This window comes from Eublepharis macularius, chromosome 4 (genome assembly GCF_028583425.1).
Source record: "Eublepharis macularius isolate TG4126 chromosome 4, MPM_Emac_v1.0, whole genome shotgun sequence".
NCBI lineage: Eukaryota > Metazoa > Chordata > Lepidosauria > Squamata > Eublepharidae > Eublepharis > Eublepharis macularius.
The window spans coordinates 165,786,363-165,800,193 of NC_072793.1; the positions used below are offsets into that span (position 1 = coordinate 165,786,363).

The window sequence follows — 13,831 nt, forward strand, 5'->3', positions numbered from 1 at the left end:
CAGGTGAAGTGAAAGAGCAGCAGATCTATCAACCCACATCAGATCTCTACAGAAAGATACAGAGTGGGGTGGCTGCTAGCTGTGTGTTATTGCAGCCTTGCTGAAACTACGCAAGCACAGTTTGGTCAAAGCCTGGATGGGAGCTCTGCATAGAAGTAGGGGTGAGACTAGATGAATTCTAGGATCCCTTCCACCTCTAACAGTCATTCTGTGCACCAGGAGGTGCTCTACTTTCAGCTCTCTCTTCCTTCCCTTCTAAATTGCTTCTTTTTATAGACAACCCTGCCAAGCACTCACTTAAGATTCCATTTCTGGCAGATGAAGCGCCTATGCAAAGATCATGTCAGATGGAATTGCTATTCCATTTCGTGCTGTGAATCCCCCCCCCCCCCCCCCCGGCCATGACAATATTAACAAAAAGCAGCCACAGAGGCTGCCCATTTAAAGGTACAAGGACAAGAACTATTTATTTATTTATAGTCCACCTTTCTCACTGAGACTCAAGGCAGATTACACCATTTAAAATAATGCAACAGGAATGATATTAAAAAAAACAATAAGCAATTCAATAAAACAGCATTACAAAATTTGTGAGCAGAACATTAAAAACAGTAAGCTGCATAAGTTAACCGCTAGTACATGTAAACACCATGGGATTAATATAACAATAAACCTTAAAGACTTAATAAAAATAGATTATAACAGTTAAAAACATGTAAGATCTCATTGGCTCGAAGAAGATTAAATTTTCTTGGCTTAGTAAGATTTGTATTCTCATGGCAATACTGCCTAAACTGTTGCCTCTCTTTCCGTACTTAGCATTTATCTTATCTCTCAAGTATGTTGCAGAGGCTTAGCTTTATTTGTAGTCAAAAGGAGACCAGCTTTTCCCATACATTTATAGATTTCCCCACCTCCAAAAGGGGAAGATTGGGGGTTCCATGGATCTCTATTACTCAGCCTCCTCCAATTTAAAAACAGTGTAACACAGCAAGCAATTAAAAAAAAATCTTTCTAACCATTTCAGGGAACTTCAGTAAAACGTGGCTTAATATAGAGAAATTCTCTTGCAACAGTATACTTCAAAACAGATTACCTGGATTGTAGCATATACCCTACTCTAAAATATTATCCTTTTTTAACTGTTAACTGATGAAGGGAGTTTGACTCATGAAAGCTCATACCTTAGAAATCTACTTGGTCTTCAAGGTGCTACTGGACCCAGATCTTCCTCTTCGATGGCAGACCAACATGGCTATCCACCTGAACTATCCTTCTCTAGCTATCACTTTTAAAATTTGGGACCAGAATTTTTTCCAATGCAGTCATTCTTAGGACAAGAATTTTTTTCATACTGGAAGACCAAAATTCCTTTCCATTCTGAAGAAAAATCTATAAAGATTAAATAATAAAACTTACAAGAACAGACCCCTCTTGTTATAATTCCTTGGTTTCAATACCTCCAGGTTCAACACTGGATAAATGCTCCCAGATGTTAAAAGACAACTTACAAGAGAACTTACACGGTTTCAGAAATGCATTAACAATAGTTCTTACCTTCCTTTCTTTACAAAACATCAGGACTATATATTTGGAAGATGTTCCAATGCAGTACAGAACATTGTTATTTTACATGATTACAGCAGCAAGACTTTTATATGTGCAGAAATGGAAAGTACAAGAAATACCAACTACAGAAGATTGGATTTACAAATTGCTGTACATGGCTGAGATGGATAAAATGACGAGAAAACTCAAAGACCTTGATCCAGGAGAATACATTGCAGACTGGGGGAAATTGAAACAATATCTAGAAATAAAATGGGATGTGAAAGGAGGACTGTGGCAGTTTGAGAACTATTAATTTGTGATTTCTTAAATAGAAGAGAGAAGTAACTTTACCACTAATGGGGAAATTTAGCTATTAATTAACCTAAGCTAGTATTACCATTAAGAGATTTTATCAAAAATATACAGTTTAAATAGTGATGTAGAGAATGGATATATTAGTGGATTTGATAGAGTATATATAAGAGAATTTGAATATGCTTAGAGTAAGAGAGATAATACATATATGATTTAGAAGAATTTAATGGAAAACAAGTTAAGTAATAAGATAGGTTAAGGGTTGGAAAGCTGTTGGAAGTCTATAAGGAGGGGGGAGGGAAAGGGTGGGGGTTGAAATAAATTAGGTATGATGGGGAATGTATGTAATAACTATGTACTCACCAATAAAAAATTTTTTTTAAAAAAGTACTATATATTTGGCATGCATGTCTAAACTATTTCGTCAAATTGGAAAAAGATTTGCATGAACTCCACATTTTGGACCTTTATATGAACAAATTCACCTTTTGCTCTCCACACATTAATATAAATGTCCTAATCTATTTATAAAATGCTTCAGCCAAAGGCTGGAAGAAATGTAGAGAAAAGGGGGTAACTTTTATCATGTCTGGCACAAAAGTTTGTTTTGGGGCCCTGATTAAATATCGTATCCAAAAGACAAGAGTATACCATTACCTTATGAGCTAAAATGATTGGATATATTGAAGACAAATAACTCCATTCTGAAGAGCTTATAAATTTGCTATAATAAGCTGCTAAAACAGAAACAGCACAAGAATGGAAGAACAAAAGCCTTCCATCTATTCCAGTTTGGTACACCAGCGGATACTGTTGTAGCAGGTAACATTTCATCACACTTAAAAGGGAATGGAAAGCCCTTATCTCTACCTCCACCTTCCAGGAAAAGTGGCTCCCCCCCTTTTTTTTGCTTGCTATCCTCTGATTAAAATGTAGATTTAAGCAAAAAACAAAGACAAACTAAGCCTTAAACCTACAATTTTAAAATAATACAACACCATCATTTTCTCCCTATGTAGTTAAATTTTTATTATGAAGAGTTGTGTCATAACAATGCTTAGCACTTTCTATTATGGTAACTGAGATGCATATATACATAGATTTTATTATATCTACATTATTGTGTTGCTAGAAGTTATGTCCATTGGCTTTCTTAACGTGACAGATTTGGCATATTTGTTCAGTATAACCTGTGATTAACCTGTTGAAATAAAAATTTAATTAAAAAAACAGTATATTGTATATAATATATACAAACAGTAAAACTAAACTGGATTATAAAATTAGAGAAACAGTGCAACACTATGCCATACAGAATGAACAAAGCAATGATAATATTTCACAGACATTAAAACTCTGCTAACATGCTCAGAAAAACTTATACCCCATGATACAATATGTGTATCTGTACCCCAAGTAATATTCCAATATTTGTATTTGGGGTATTTCTGCTACCACAAGAACGTCTCTTTCCGTAGCAAGGCAAGCGCTCTCCAGATTATCAAGAGGGCCTGTAGCTCTACAAAGAAGTTTAAAAAGATTCCCAGGAACAGTTTCCTTGGGAAAAAACTCATGGAGTTTTGTTTTGTTTTTAAGAAAAACACATACTCTTTCCCTGCCTAAAACTGCCCCCCCATCTCAGCTGTTTTTTCTCCCCCTGCAAAAACTCTGGGCGCTTTTATTTTTTTCACCAATCGTAGGCAAATGCTGAACATCCCTTCTCCCAACTCCCACGCTTAGATTCCTTTAAATCACAGCCCTCATGGTTACCCCCCCGCACACAACAAATATTCAGAAAAAAACCAAAATCGCTTGGATCCCCATTACCAGAATAGGACTTCCTTGTCTCTCCCCTTCCCACTACAATCCAAAACAATCCCTCAAGTATTGTCGAAGGCTTTCACAGCCGGAGAACGATGGTTGTTGGGGGTTTTCCGGGCTGTATTGCCGTGGTCTTGGCATTGTAGTTCCTGACGTTTCGCCAGCAGCTGTGGCTGGCATCTTCAGAGGTGTAGCCCTGAGGGCTACACCTCTGAAGATGCCAGCCACAGCTGCTGGCGAAACGTCAGGAACTACAATGCCAAGACCACGGCAATACAGCCCGGAAAACCCCCAACAACCATCGATCCCTCGAGTGCTGCTCCTGGAGGACCGAAACACCAGGAACAGCTTGAGGAAGGAGTTGAAGGACTGCTTCAGGAAAGTCAAACTGGCAAAAATTGTTATTGTCCCCTTCCATTCATGGAAACTTTCCGGGGCATCAAGCAAATGTAATTTTGCCCAAATGTTCCTTTTTTGTCAAAATCTTAACCTCACGTCCACCAGTCATTTTAAAGAAAAGACACACCTGTAGTAATCAGACGGAAAACTCACAATGATGTTTTAAAATGGCAGATGCCGTTTTTTTTTTTTTAAACTTGGTTACTTCTCTCTGTTAATGGAAATCAATGACCTGAAATGGACCCACACAAAGGATGGTTAAGTGAAGGTAGTCCTTAGTTCCCTCCATCTTTTCCGGCAATCAATGGTATCAGTGCCAGCAGCAGGGAAGGCAGTGGGGGGCAGTTTGTGGCACCTCCCTGTGCTACGAGGCAGTAGATCTTCCGAGGGGAAGGCCATGCGGGTCAGCTTGCATCGTGCCAGCTAACATTAGCACTCCAAACGGGAAGATAACCTCAAAGCTCCGTGTTTTTGAGGAACTTCCCCGACAGAGACGGTTCAAACTAAGTTGTCCCATTTCGCAGTCCACTGAACAGGAGAGGAGAACAGTGTTCTCACTGCTGCTTTTCTTCACTCTGCCTTTCAAACCAGTTCAGTGTTTTCTGGGACATCCACACAACGCCATCTTCCAGTTGCTCCCTTCCAAGGTTTTCCTCAGCTTTGCCACAATCTTTCTGGAACGAACACAGTTAAAGAGAGTTAGCACACCAGTTCCAGGGGGAGTTGCCCATTTTCAAGCCTCCTACCCACACTGGCACCATTTACTGCCCTCATCCCTGCCATTTTTTCTTCCATGCCACCAGAGGGCTTTTTGCCAGCTTTAAAATATATTTTTTTTAAAAAACGTGCAGTTTCTTCAGAGAAATAGCAACTATTGATTTTTTTAAAAGCCCTGCAGTAGCATGGTGTATGCGTATGGGAACAGCCATAAGGGGAAAATGGAGGAAATTGCATTTGAAACCCCTGTATTTAAAGTACCTTTGAAGCTCTTTTGCTGCTTCAAACGCCTCTGCATTCACAGCAGTAATGCATTCGTAACAGAGAACTGTTGGACATAGCCAGAGACTACACAGAGGTTTGATTAAGCACTGGCTTTTCTGTTTAAAATGGGGCACGGCCACTGTCCTCTCTCCGTCCCCTGACCTTCTTCACAGAATGGCAAATCTTACACCAGCTTGATCCAGTGCTCATCCACTTGAACCCACCTAGCATGATGCAGACAAAGGGGCCTCAAGACTACAGCCCTACGCAACTCTTTCTCTATCTCTCTCTCCCCCCCGCCCCCCCCCCCCAAACATGCCCTGCTGAAGCTATGGAGAACTTGAAAGTTTGCATATTGTTTTGTGTTTTTTCAGTTGGTTTAATAAAAGCTATTTACAGAAATGTTGTGTTTGGGTTTTATACAGAAGATCTGGATTTAAAAGAGGGGGAGAGCCAGGGAACCAGGTGGCATTCACACGAACCAGCATCTTAACAGCAGTGGAGCAGACAAGGCCCTGAGTTTGAACACGGGAGAAAGGGAGCTCAGCATCATCACGCAAAGGAAATTCACATTCCTTATTTTTTAAAAAAGCAAAAACCAATTAACATTTTGCTGATTAATTTTTCCACCCTGAAGAAGGGGGAGGATTTTTCGGGGAGAGATGTTGGTCTTTGTGTTTCTACCCCAAGCACAGAGAGCAGAACCAGATATTTGGCATCAAACGCATTCTACCAAGGTTGTGTTTTGTACTGATGGGTGAACTGGGGAAAGGGGAATTGGCAGCTGGTGGGCACGGGCAATTTTTGAGATTTGGGGGAGGTGCCTGGGAGACAGAGCCTGTGTGTGCTGCGTAACTATTCCCCACTTTCCAGGCTTTCCGAAAACAGTGCAAACCCGAATTATTTAAAAAGTCTTTTTACTGAGATAGAAGAGCTGTATTGTAGGGAGGGGTCGCAGATGCTTCACTAATGAGTTCGTAACCACAGACTTCACCACTATGTTGTATTAGATTCCTGCTAATGCTCTTTCTAAACTTGTATCTATTTACCCTATGACATTGTTTATGGAAATGTTCTCGATATTGACTGGACTAATCTCACATTTTGTAATCCTCCTTGAGTCTCAGTGAGAAAGGTGAACTATAAATGACATAAATAAACGAACTATTCCCATATGGATTGAAAAACTACTTAAAAACATTATAGTTTTTACCTTAAAACTGGAGTGCCAGGGGAAAAGCGGCGCCCTCTGGTTCCTCCTTTTTAAATCGGTATTTCTGCTGGCCCCTTGCTGCTCTAAGTAACTCCGGGTTCTTGTACAGAAACTCCTGGAATTCCGCACAGGAGATATTGAAGTTCAATTGCACCTGCAACTCTGCTTTCACCACGCTATCGCTCAGTCTGTTTCGGTCCTTGCTCCAGAGTTGTGCCATGAGACTATAAATTCTCTCACAAAAGGTGTTGGATACAGGAATGGAGAGCACGAAAGAGACCAACTTCAACAGTTGGCTGTCCCCACGTTCTGGTATTTGCCGGAAAACTTTCACCCATCGCTGATCTATTTTCTGCTCCTTGGAGACAATCTCTTCTCTGAATTTCTGTAAAACACAGTACTCGTTGTACAGTTGGTCAATGTCTATCTCAATACGGAGGGCTGCCACAAGGGTCACCAAATCAGACCACTTGACTTCATTGTTCAGCGAGAGCACTGACATTGGTTCAAAAACTGATGTTTTGAAACTGTAACAATCCTCCAGGTAGGCAATGCACCGTGTCAACATGTTCTCTGCTTCCTCGGAGAATTTCCTGTTCTCAAATGCAGAGATGTTGCCCAGAATGACTTGGGCAGATCTTCCATAGAATTTATCCTCTTTTCTTCTCTTGAGCTTTATATGGAGGCCTTCCAGGACACTGTGCAGTTCTGTGCTGCCGACATGGTCACACTCCAGTTTTTTCACAGCCTCAGAAAATATTCTCATCAAGTTGTGCACAAAGTGAACATAACAAAGAGGGAGAGACGCATGCTCCTCTGCACTGAACGCTTCCCAAACAATCTTCACGCATTCTTCTTCCCCCTCTGATAAGAAGTACGCCCTCAACACTGACCAGCTTTCTAGGACTCGGTCAACAGCAGGCAGAAGAGAAAGCCACCCTGTTGACACATGCTGAAGCACATCTTTGTAATCTGTTTCCACAAACTCAAAAAAGGACGTTAGAGACTCTGTCTTCTTCGGCGAGGATGAAAACTCACTGTATATCTTGAAAATGAGTGTTTCTACATCAAAGCTTAATGCTCGCATCCCCTTTTTCAGACAGTTGTGGATGACACGGCCCATACATCCCACTTGTAACAGTCCATCATTAAGCTGCTTGAGGTCCTGGAACACTGCCCAGTGTTTTGCAAAATCCACAGAAGCATTATCAACCATGTAAGAGGACACCCGGTTCACATTGAGACCATTCTCCTGTAGAATAATGGCAATCCGGGTTGCAATTGAATCACTTGTCAGCTCATTGTAAAAATCAAGCAAGCCCTGCTTAACGCCTTCTGTCACAGAAAAGTAACGCACGGTTACTGGAAAAAATTTCTTATTTCTCTTGTTGGAGGCATCGGATCCAACTGAAAAAAAAGGCGCCTCCTCTAAGTCCTTCAGCAAAAGCTCTCGGGATTTGGGTGCCAAAACACTCTCCGCAATGCTGGTGGCTTTTGTGCGCCCACAAGACATTTTTCTCGCAACCACAGAATCAGGTAAAATTCTTGAGAGTGTTTTGTATGCACACGCTTGGTTTGCATAACTCAAATGGTGCACAATGCTGTGATAAACTTGTGCCACTTCAGCTGCAGTCACCATATCTTCTTGGGAGAAGTTTGCTTTGTTAATAAAGGACAGCATTTCTGGCATTTCTTTGTGTTGTTTCTCTAACTCTTTATGTTTTGAGCTCTCAGCATGGCTGGTCACTGCTCCTCTTCCCTCATATTTTATTGAAAATCCTTGATGACACAGTATGCATTCAGCTGTCACCATGTCAACTTTCTGAAGCCAGCCTTTGAATGGTTCTTCTTTGCACCATTCATCTTTAAAACAGCAATAATACTTTCTCTTCTTCACTGAGCCACTGCTTGAATGCCCCTCGCCAGCATCCATGTTTCCCTGATCCTAGCGTTCTTGGAGCCAAGCCTGCCTCCTGTAAACAAGACAAATTGCCTCTCATTCCATATAGGTAGGAGCCCAGAAGCACATTCACCAGGCAAACATCTCTTTGATCACACAAGACGCTGTTTTAATATCACCAATAGTTGAAGGATGTTGCAGCATTTCAAGTTTCACAGCACTCCTCCTCAGAGAAAATGAGTTTTCAGTATATGGGCAGAAACCATCATTTTGATGTCTGAAGACTTATTGAGAAGATCTGTGAAGTCTGAAATGCTGTGACACCTTTAAAAAACTGGTTGGTCCAACTGATTTAGATACTTATAAACCACTCTTCTCCCCAATAGGGACCCAAAGGAACTTACGTTTTTCTGCCCTCATTTTATCCTCACAGCAACTCTGTGAGGTAGGTTAGGCTGTGTGTGACTGGCCAAAGAAAACCCATCGAGCTTCCTTAGTAGAGTGGTGTGATTCAAATCCAGATCCTGTTCTGGCACATTAATTGTACAGTTGGATCTAGACTAAATTGGTAGCTTCTACTAACTCTCTCCTTTGTTGCTGTAGACTCTCGTTCATGTAATTCCTCCCCTAGCGCCCATAACAGCATTTTGTGAGGATCAGTGGAAGGCTGTACTTCTTTTCAGCCGAACCAAAATTTAGTCTAGATCCAGCCCACAGTCATCCACAGAACAGCCCGCCCTACCCTCTACTCTTTACTCATAATTATTGGAAAAAAATAAATGTATAGCACAATGCTAAACTGCTAATTTTACCACGGCTTACTTTTAAGTTTGCCTAAGGTCGTAATCATAAGCCGCTTATGGACTGCACCTTGCAAGCAAAGGTGACAATCTAAATTTCCCAGAGTAAATGGATTCAAACGGAACAGTGCAACCCTAAACAGAGTTACATACTTTTAAGGCCGTTGAAGTCAATGGGCTTAGGATGGTGTTAGTCTGCACAGGACTGCACTAAGTTTCTCCCACTCCTTCATTTTGGATTTTCTGGGTCACTTTTTTGAGGCCATCCTCTGGAATGCTTTGTCCCCCGGCTCACAGCCCAATGCAGACTTACTAAGAAGCAAGTTCTATTGAACTCAACATCACATCACAAATCCCGTTTCCAAAAATCAGTTCTGAAGATGTAAATACAATTTTGCGACTGTTCTTTTTAATTTCCTACCCTTCCTCGCTGCAAAGAAGGAGATTGGAAATGTACCACTTCTACAGAATGCCCTTTCTCTCTTGCTTAAGTGCACATTGACTGAACTAAGATTAGCCCAGACCTTGAAAAATTTTATTGGAATTTAGGAGTGAGCCCAAAAAATTTAGATATCAAAATTCATGGGTTTTTAGATGGCAATGTAACTATTGCCAAATATTACCTTACAATAAAATATATGAAGAAAACATCAGTCATATCTATTCTAGACCAAAGTGGTGAATACTTGTTAAGAGCATGTTAACACATCTGTAAAAGTTTCATAAATCTTTTTGCAACAGTCTGTGCTGACAATTATAATTCAAATAATTTAGAATTACTTCTTCTGGCAGTTGGGAAGGTAGCCTTACATGAAGCATGTCTCTCCCTCACTTCCCAAGCATACCTCTTCCATAGTCCCTAATTTTGACATTACGTTGGAAGATCTCTGGTGCACATGGGATTTGCACTGAATAGTCTGAATGGGTCTGACACACTACTGTGTGATATAGGTTCGGAATAGGCCCCAATTCTGGGGAGCTAGGTATTAGGTGACAATTACCCTCTATTTCTAAACAGAAATAGAGGGTTATTTATTCAGATAGGGGGGCTATACTATAAGGAATTGGTCTCAAAGAGCTGCATGAGTGGAAGAATAGGTCCAATTGATTTTACTACTATGGACTGTCTATTGCTATAAGTATGATGCTACTGCGTAGTTACTATGTTTAATATGTCAGTCTTACAATTGCTTATACTCTATTTTAGCATTTCTTCAACTCTGTATTGGATTCTTGCTAGATTTGAATCTTTGCAAATTTGCATTTATATACCTGATTACATTGTTTATTAAAATGTCCTTTAAACCGACTTGAGTCATTTTTCAAAAATCACAGATCTGTTCAAAATGCACTTTCTGCCTTGGATCTCGCCTCAAACTTCCACAAATGGACCGATTTCCATTCAGTCTGCTGCAGCAGGAGACAAATCAACCTTGTACCTTTAGCCTCAGATGAGTAATAAGGAAATGCTCATTTTAGTGAACGCAACTTTTACCTCTCCTGGGCCCGCTGCATGCTACATGGGACCAGCTGTGAGGTTTCGGATCAGGGCTACAACCTGCAAGCGTTGCTTTGCAACACAGTGGGTCGCGATATCCATTTCTTTCATATATTTTTTTTACCACCAACCCCCATAGCTCACAGCAACTTGCCTAGTTGTCTCCTTCTACTAGGTTAGACTGGAGAAGCGCCACCCACGAGCACCCAACGAGCTTAGGTGAAGACTATTTGGGCCGGTGCTGCCCAGGCTCTGCAAGGTTGTTACCTTTTCCTTCTCTCTGCCGCTTCCAGCCCTCGCGACGTTTCCTTACAGGGTCCCCACTCTACTTTTGGCGCGGAAAAATACCGGCCCTCGTTCCAGTTACCAGGGAGCGGGGAGAAGAGGAAGGGAAAGAATGAGGCTCCCCGGTCCGCTCTAGGAATCTCCCGGCTTCCCAGGCCCCTTGGTTTCCCGCATCATTTCCTACCAGAGAGACGAAAGAACAGCGTGCAGTCCTAGACAGGTAAGAGATACTTCCGGAGCATCAAATTCCTTCCGGGAAAGTTTTGGCGTTCGCCCGGAGACTGCGGCCAATTTCGGGGGAAGGGTCGTTTTGTTCCTAGAGAATTTGCATGAAAGTATTTGGAGCCCGCACCCATTCATGTAAAGTGGTATAATCCTGTCACCGAAAAAATAGTTTGTGCTGCAAATTTGTGCTGCATGTAGACACGCTCTGTGGGATTCTGAGCGGGTTTGCCTCCAGGAGGGAACTGGAGATCTCCTGGAATGACAGCTGATATCCAGACCAAGATATCGGTTTTCCTGGAGGAAATGGCAGGCAGAATCTGTCGCATTCTACTTAGCTGAGATCTCCCCCAAACTCCATCGTCCCAGGGCTCCTCTCAAATCTGCAGGAATTTCCCAACGCGGAGTTGCCAACCGCAGGCCCTTTCCTAAAGCAGATGAATCGGCCATTCCTCTGAGTCTGTCCGTTCCTCTGCGCAATTATTGCCTGTTCTAACTAGCTGCAGTATTCATACAGAAACAAAGGCCATTTAAATTAGAGTTGCCGACAGGCTAGGAGAAAAATTATCTTTCCCTTTAATATAGGCTTGATGGGATGTTATTTAGCAGGTTATGTTATTTACCTACCCTATTAAAAGATTTGTATGTCTCCTTCCTACACATTAAGCCTGAATATAGCTTCTGCAGGGATGTCACTTTCAGCCTTACCTACATTGCAGTGTTTATTGTGAGAGAGAAGAATGCCTGCTACCCTGGACTTCTTGGAGGAAGGACAAGATAAAAATATGCTGGGCAGATAATTTGTGTTGCCTTGCCCTTATTAACACTGAATTTTCTTTGATCCAATACCAGTAAGCCAAGGGATTCTGAGGGGCATTCAGCCCCCACTAGGAGTTTTCCTATCAGTGCCAGGCAGGCAGCTACCAAGGGCAATGCTGCAGGTTGTCAGTTTCTTTGGATGAGAAACCACTAGAGACTAATGCCATTTTTATTTTCAAATATCTAAGCAGAACACAGGTGAAGAGAAAGAACAGCTGATCTATCACCCCCCCATCAGAACTCTACAGAGAGGTACTGGGTGATAAATCAGCTGGGTGGCCACTGGCTGCATGATGCAGAAGCCTTGCTGAAGCTAAGCTGATACAGTCTGGTCAGTGGGTAGGAGACCTACATTGAGACTAGATGACCTCTAATGTTTTTTCCAACTCTAACCTTCTGTGAGTCTATCTTGGCTTCACTTTCAGATCTCTTTCTGTTAGATCCCAAGCTACTGGTTCTTCTTTAGATCCTTCCTCTTGCAGCTGAAATGCCAGTGAATGGAATACCTATACAGCAGTGGTACTCACTGTGGCTTGCAGAGAGCTGCATTTCCAAACAATAATAATAGAGTGCTGTCAAATTGTAACCAGCTCATGGCAAGCCCAGGACCATGGGGTGTTGAAGGCATCAGACAGATCATCAGCAACATGTCACTCCAGTGCGCTAACATTCACACTGGCCGTCTACAATCTTGTAGGTATTTTCAGAGTTTACCTGTAAGTTGCTGAACAGCCAGAGCCAGGCATCCTTAAGAGGCTATCTTCCTCTGTCACAATCTCCTAAGGCCTACTGTTATCCTCGCTAGATAACATGGAGAAGCCTGAAATCCTTGGAGTTCAACATGCTGCTTTCTCCTTTCCTCAGTCTCTTATGTGTTGAGCTGCACTTGAAGAATTCCTGGGTTAGGAACCTCAAGTGGTTATTTTATTTACATTATTCAGAGCCTGCCTTTCTCACTGAGAGTCAAAGCAGATTACACAATGCAAATCAATAGGAGTTTGCTTCTTTCCCACAGACTAGATTTTTAATCACTAACACACTAACCACAACTTGCTGACATGTACAAATTCATATTCTTTTAATAATTTAGGATTTTTTGTTTTCTGTACACGCCAGGATTCTAAGCCAAGCTTAGGGAACCATGTGATGGTTCCCTAAACCAGGAAGTCTTAAATATGTGCAAGAGGGAAGGGCAAAGAGGTAGTGGAGTGAGCTTCTGAGGCCAAGGATTTCAAGCCTGTCAGTGAGATCAACAAACGGTGGTTTGTTTGTGGCATCCAGACACATCTACACTCTTATAAATCACAAGTAAATCCAGCAAGGGATCACTGTATCTCTTACACATCTTGGGTTTCAAAGTCCATTACAGATTTAACATCAATGGTGCAGGGTATAGACAGGTGGGGAGGGAAGAGGAATTGAGAAAGCAAAGCAGTTGCTTTGTGATCAAGGTAAAAGGTTATGTAGTACAGGCTTTACTGTATCTACTTCTTGCATCTAGGGCCGCAAGAAACAGAAGCCAGGCGGGGATTATGTTGAAAGGAACAGGCTTGATTCTCATCCACTAGCACTATTAAAGCTGTCTTGGGTCCAAAGCCAGGAAAGTCTCTAGGAGCAGAGCTCACCTTATTTTCCGTGGGACAGCATGCTCAGATTGTGGGAAGAGCTTCCATTGCATTGCTCCCCTTTCTGTATGTAAAAGACTGCACATGGAACAGAAGATATGCAAATGCTTGGATTGTGTGGAAAAGCTTTAACGAGTATCACCCACCTTATTCACAAGATGGCCCATAAGAGAGAGAAATCCCACGAGTGTGGGGAACAACTCCATTTTCAACTCTGACCTTTGAAACATGCAAGAGTTTGTTTGCGGCAGAAATGGTTTCAGTGCTTGTTCTTGGCTTACCTTAGGTCAGAAGATAGCTTATTAGGGGTGAGAGGACCCACACTGGAGAGAAGCCATATAAATGCTCTGAGTGCTTCCTTTGCAAATCCAACCTTGTAGACCAAAAGAGGGTACTCACAGG

General features: G+C 41.9%; 1 protein-coding gene and 1 long non-coding RNA gene across 2 annotated transcripts; one reads left to right on the top strand and one right to left on the bottom strand.

Moving 5' to 3' along the window:
* The first annotated feature begins 3,691 nt into the window (after window positions 1-3,691).
* LOC129329436 (uncharacterized) lies at window positions 3,692-4,276 on the top strand. The gene is made up of 2 exons (XR_008596949.1): window positions 3,692-3,795; window positions 4,055-4,276. It is a non-coding gene; the product is annotated as an uncharacterized LOC129329436 (long non-coding RNA).
* Window positions 3,974-10,856, bottom strand: LOC129329384 (uncharacterized). Its single transcript, XM_054978935.1, has 3 exons — window positions 10,746-10,856; window positions 6,281-8,253; window positions 3,974-4,760 (listed from the first exon to the last, which is right to left on the bottom strand). Exon 2 carries the CDS (start codon window positions 8,211-8,213, stop codon window positions 6,282-6,284), a length of 1,932 nt encoding a protein of 643 aa, XP_054834910.1. The 5' UTR covers window positions 8,214-8,253; window positions 10,746-10,856; the 3' UTR covers window positions 3,974-4,760; window position 6,281.
* Between the last annotated feature and the right edge of the window lie 2,975 nt (window positions 10,857-13,831).

Coding starts and splice junctions, on each gene's coding strand:
- LOC129329384 (XM_054978935.1), bottom strand. CDS start 8,213: ATGGATGCTGGCGAGGGGCATTCAAGCAGTGGCTCAGTGAAGAAGAGA.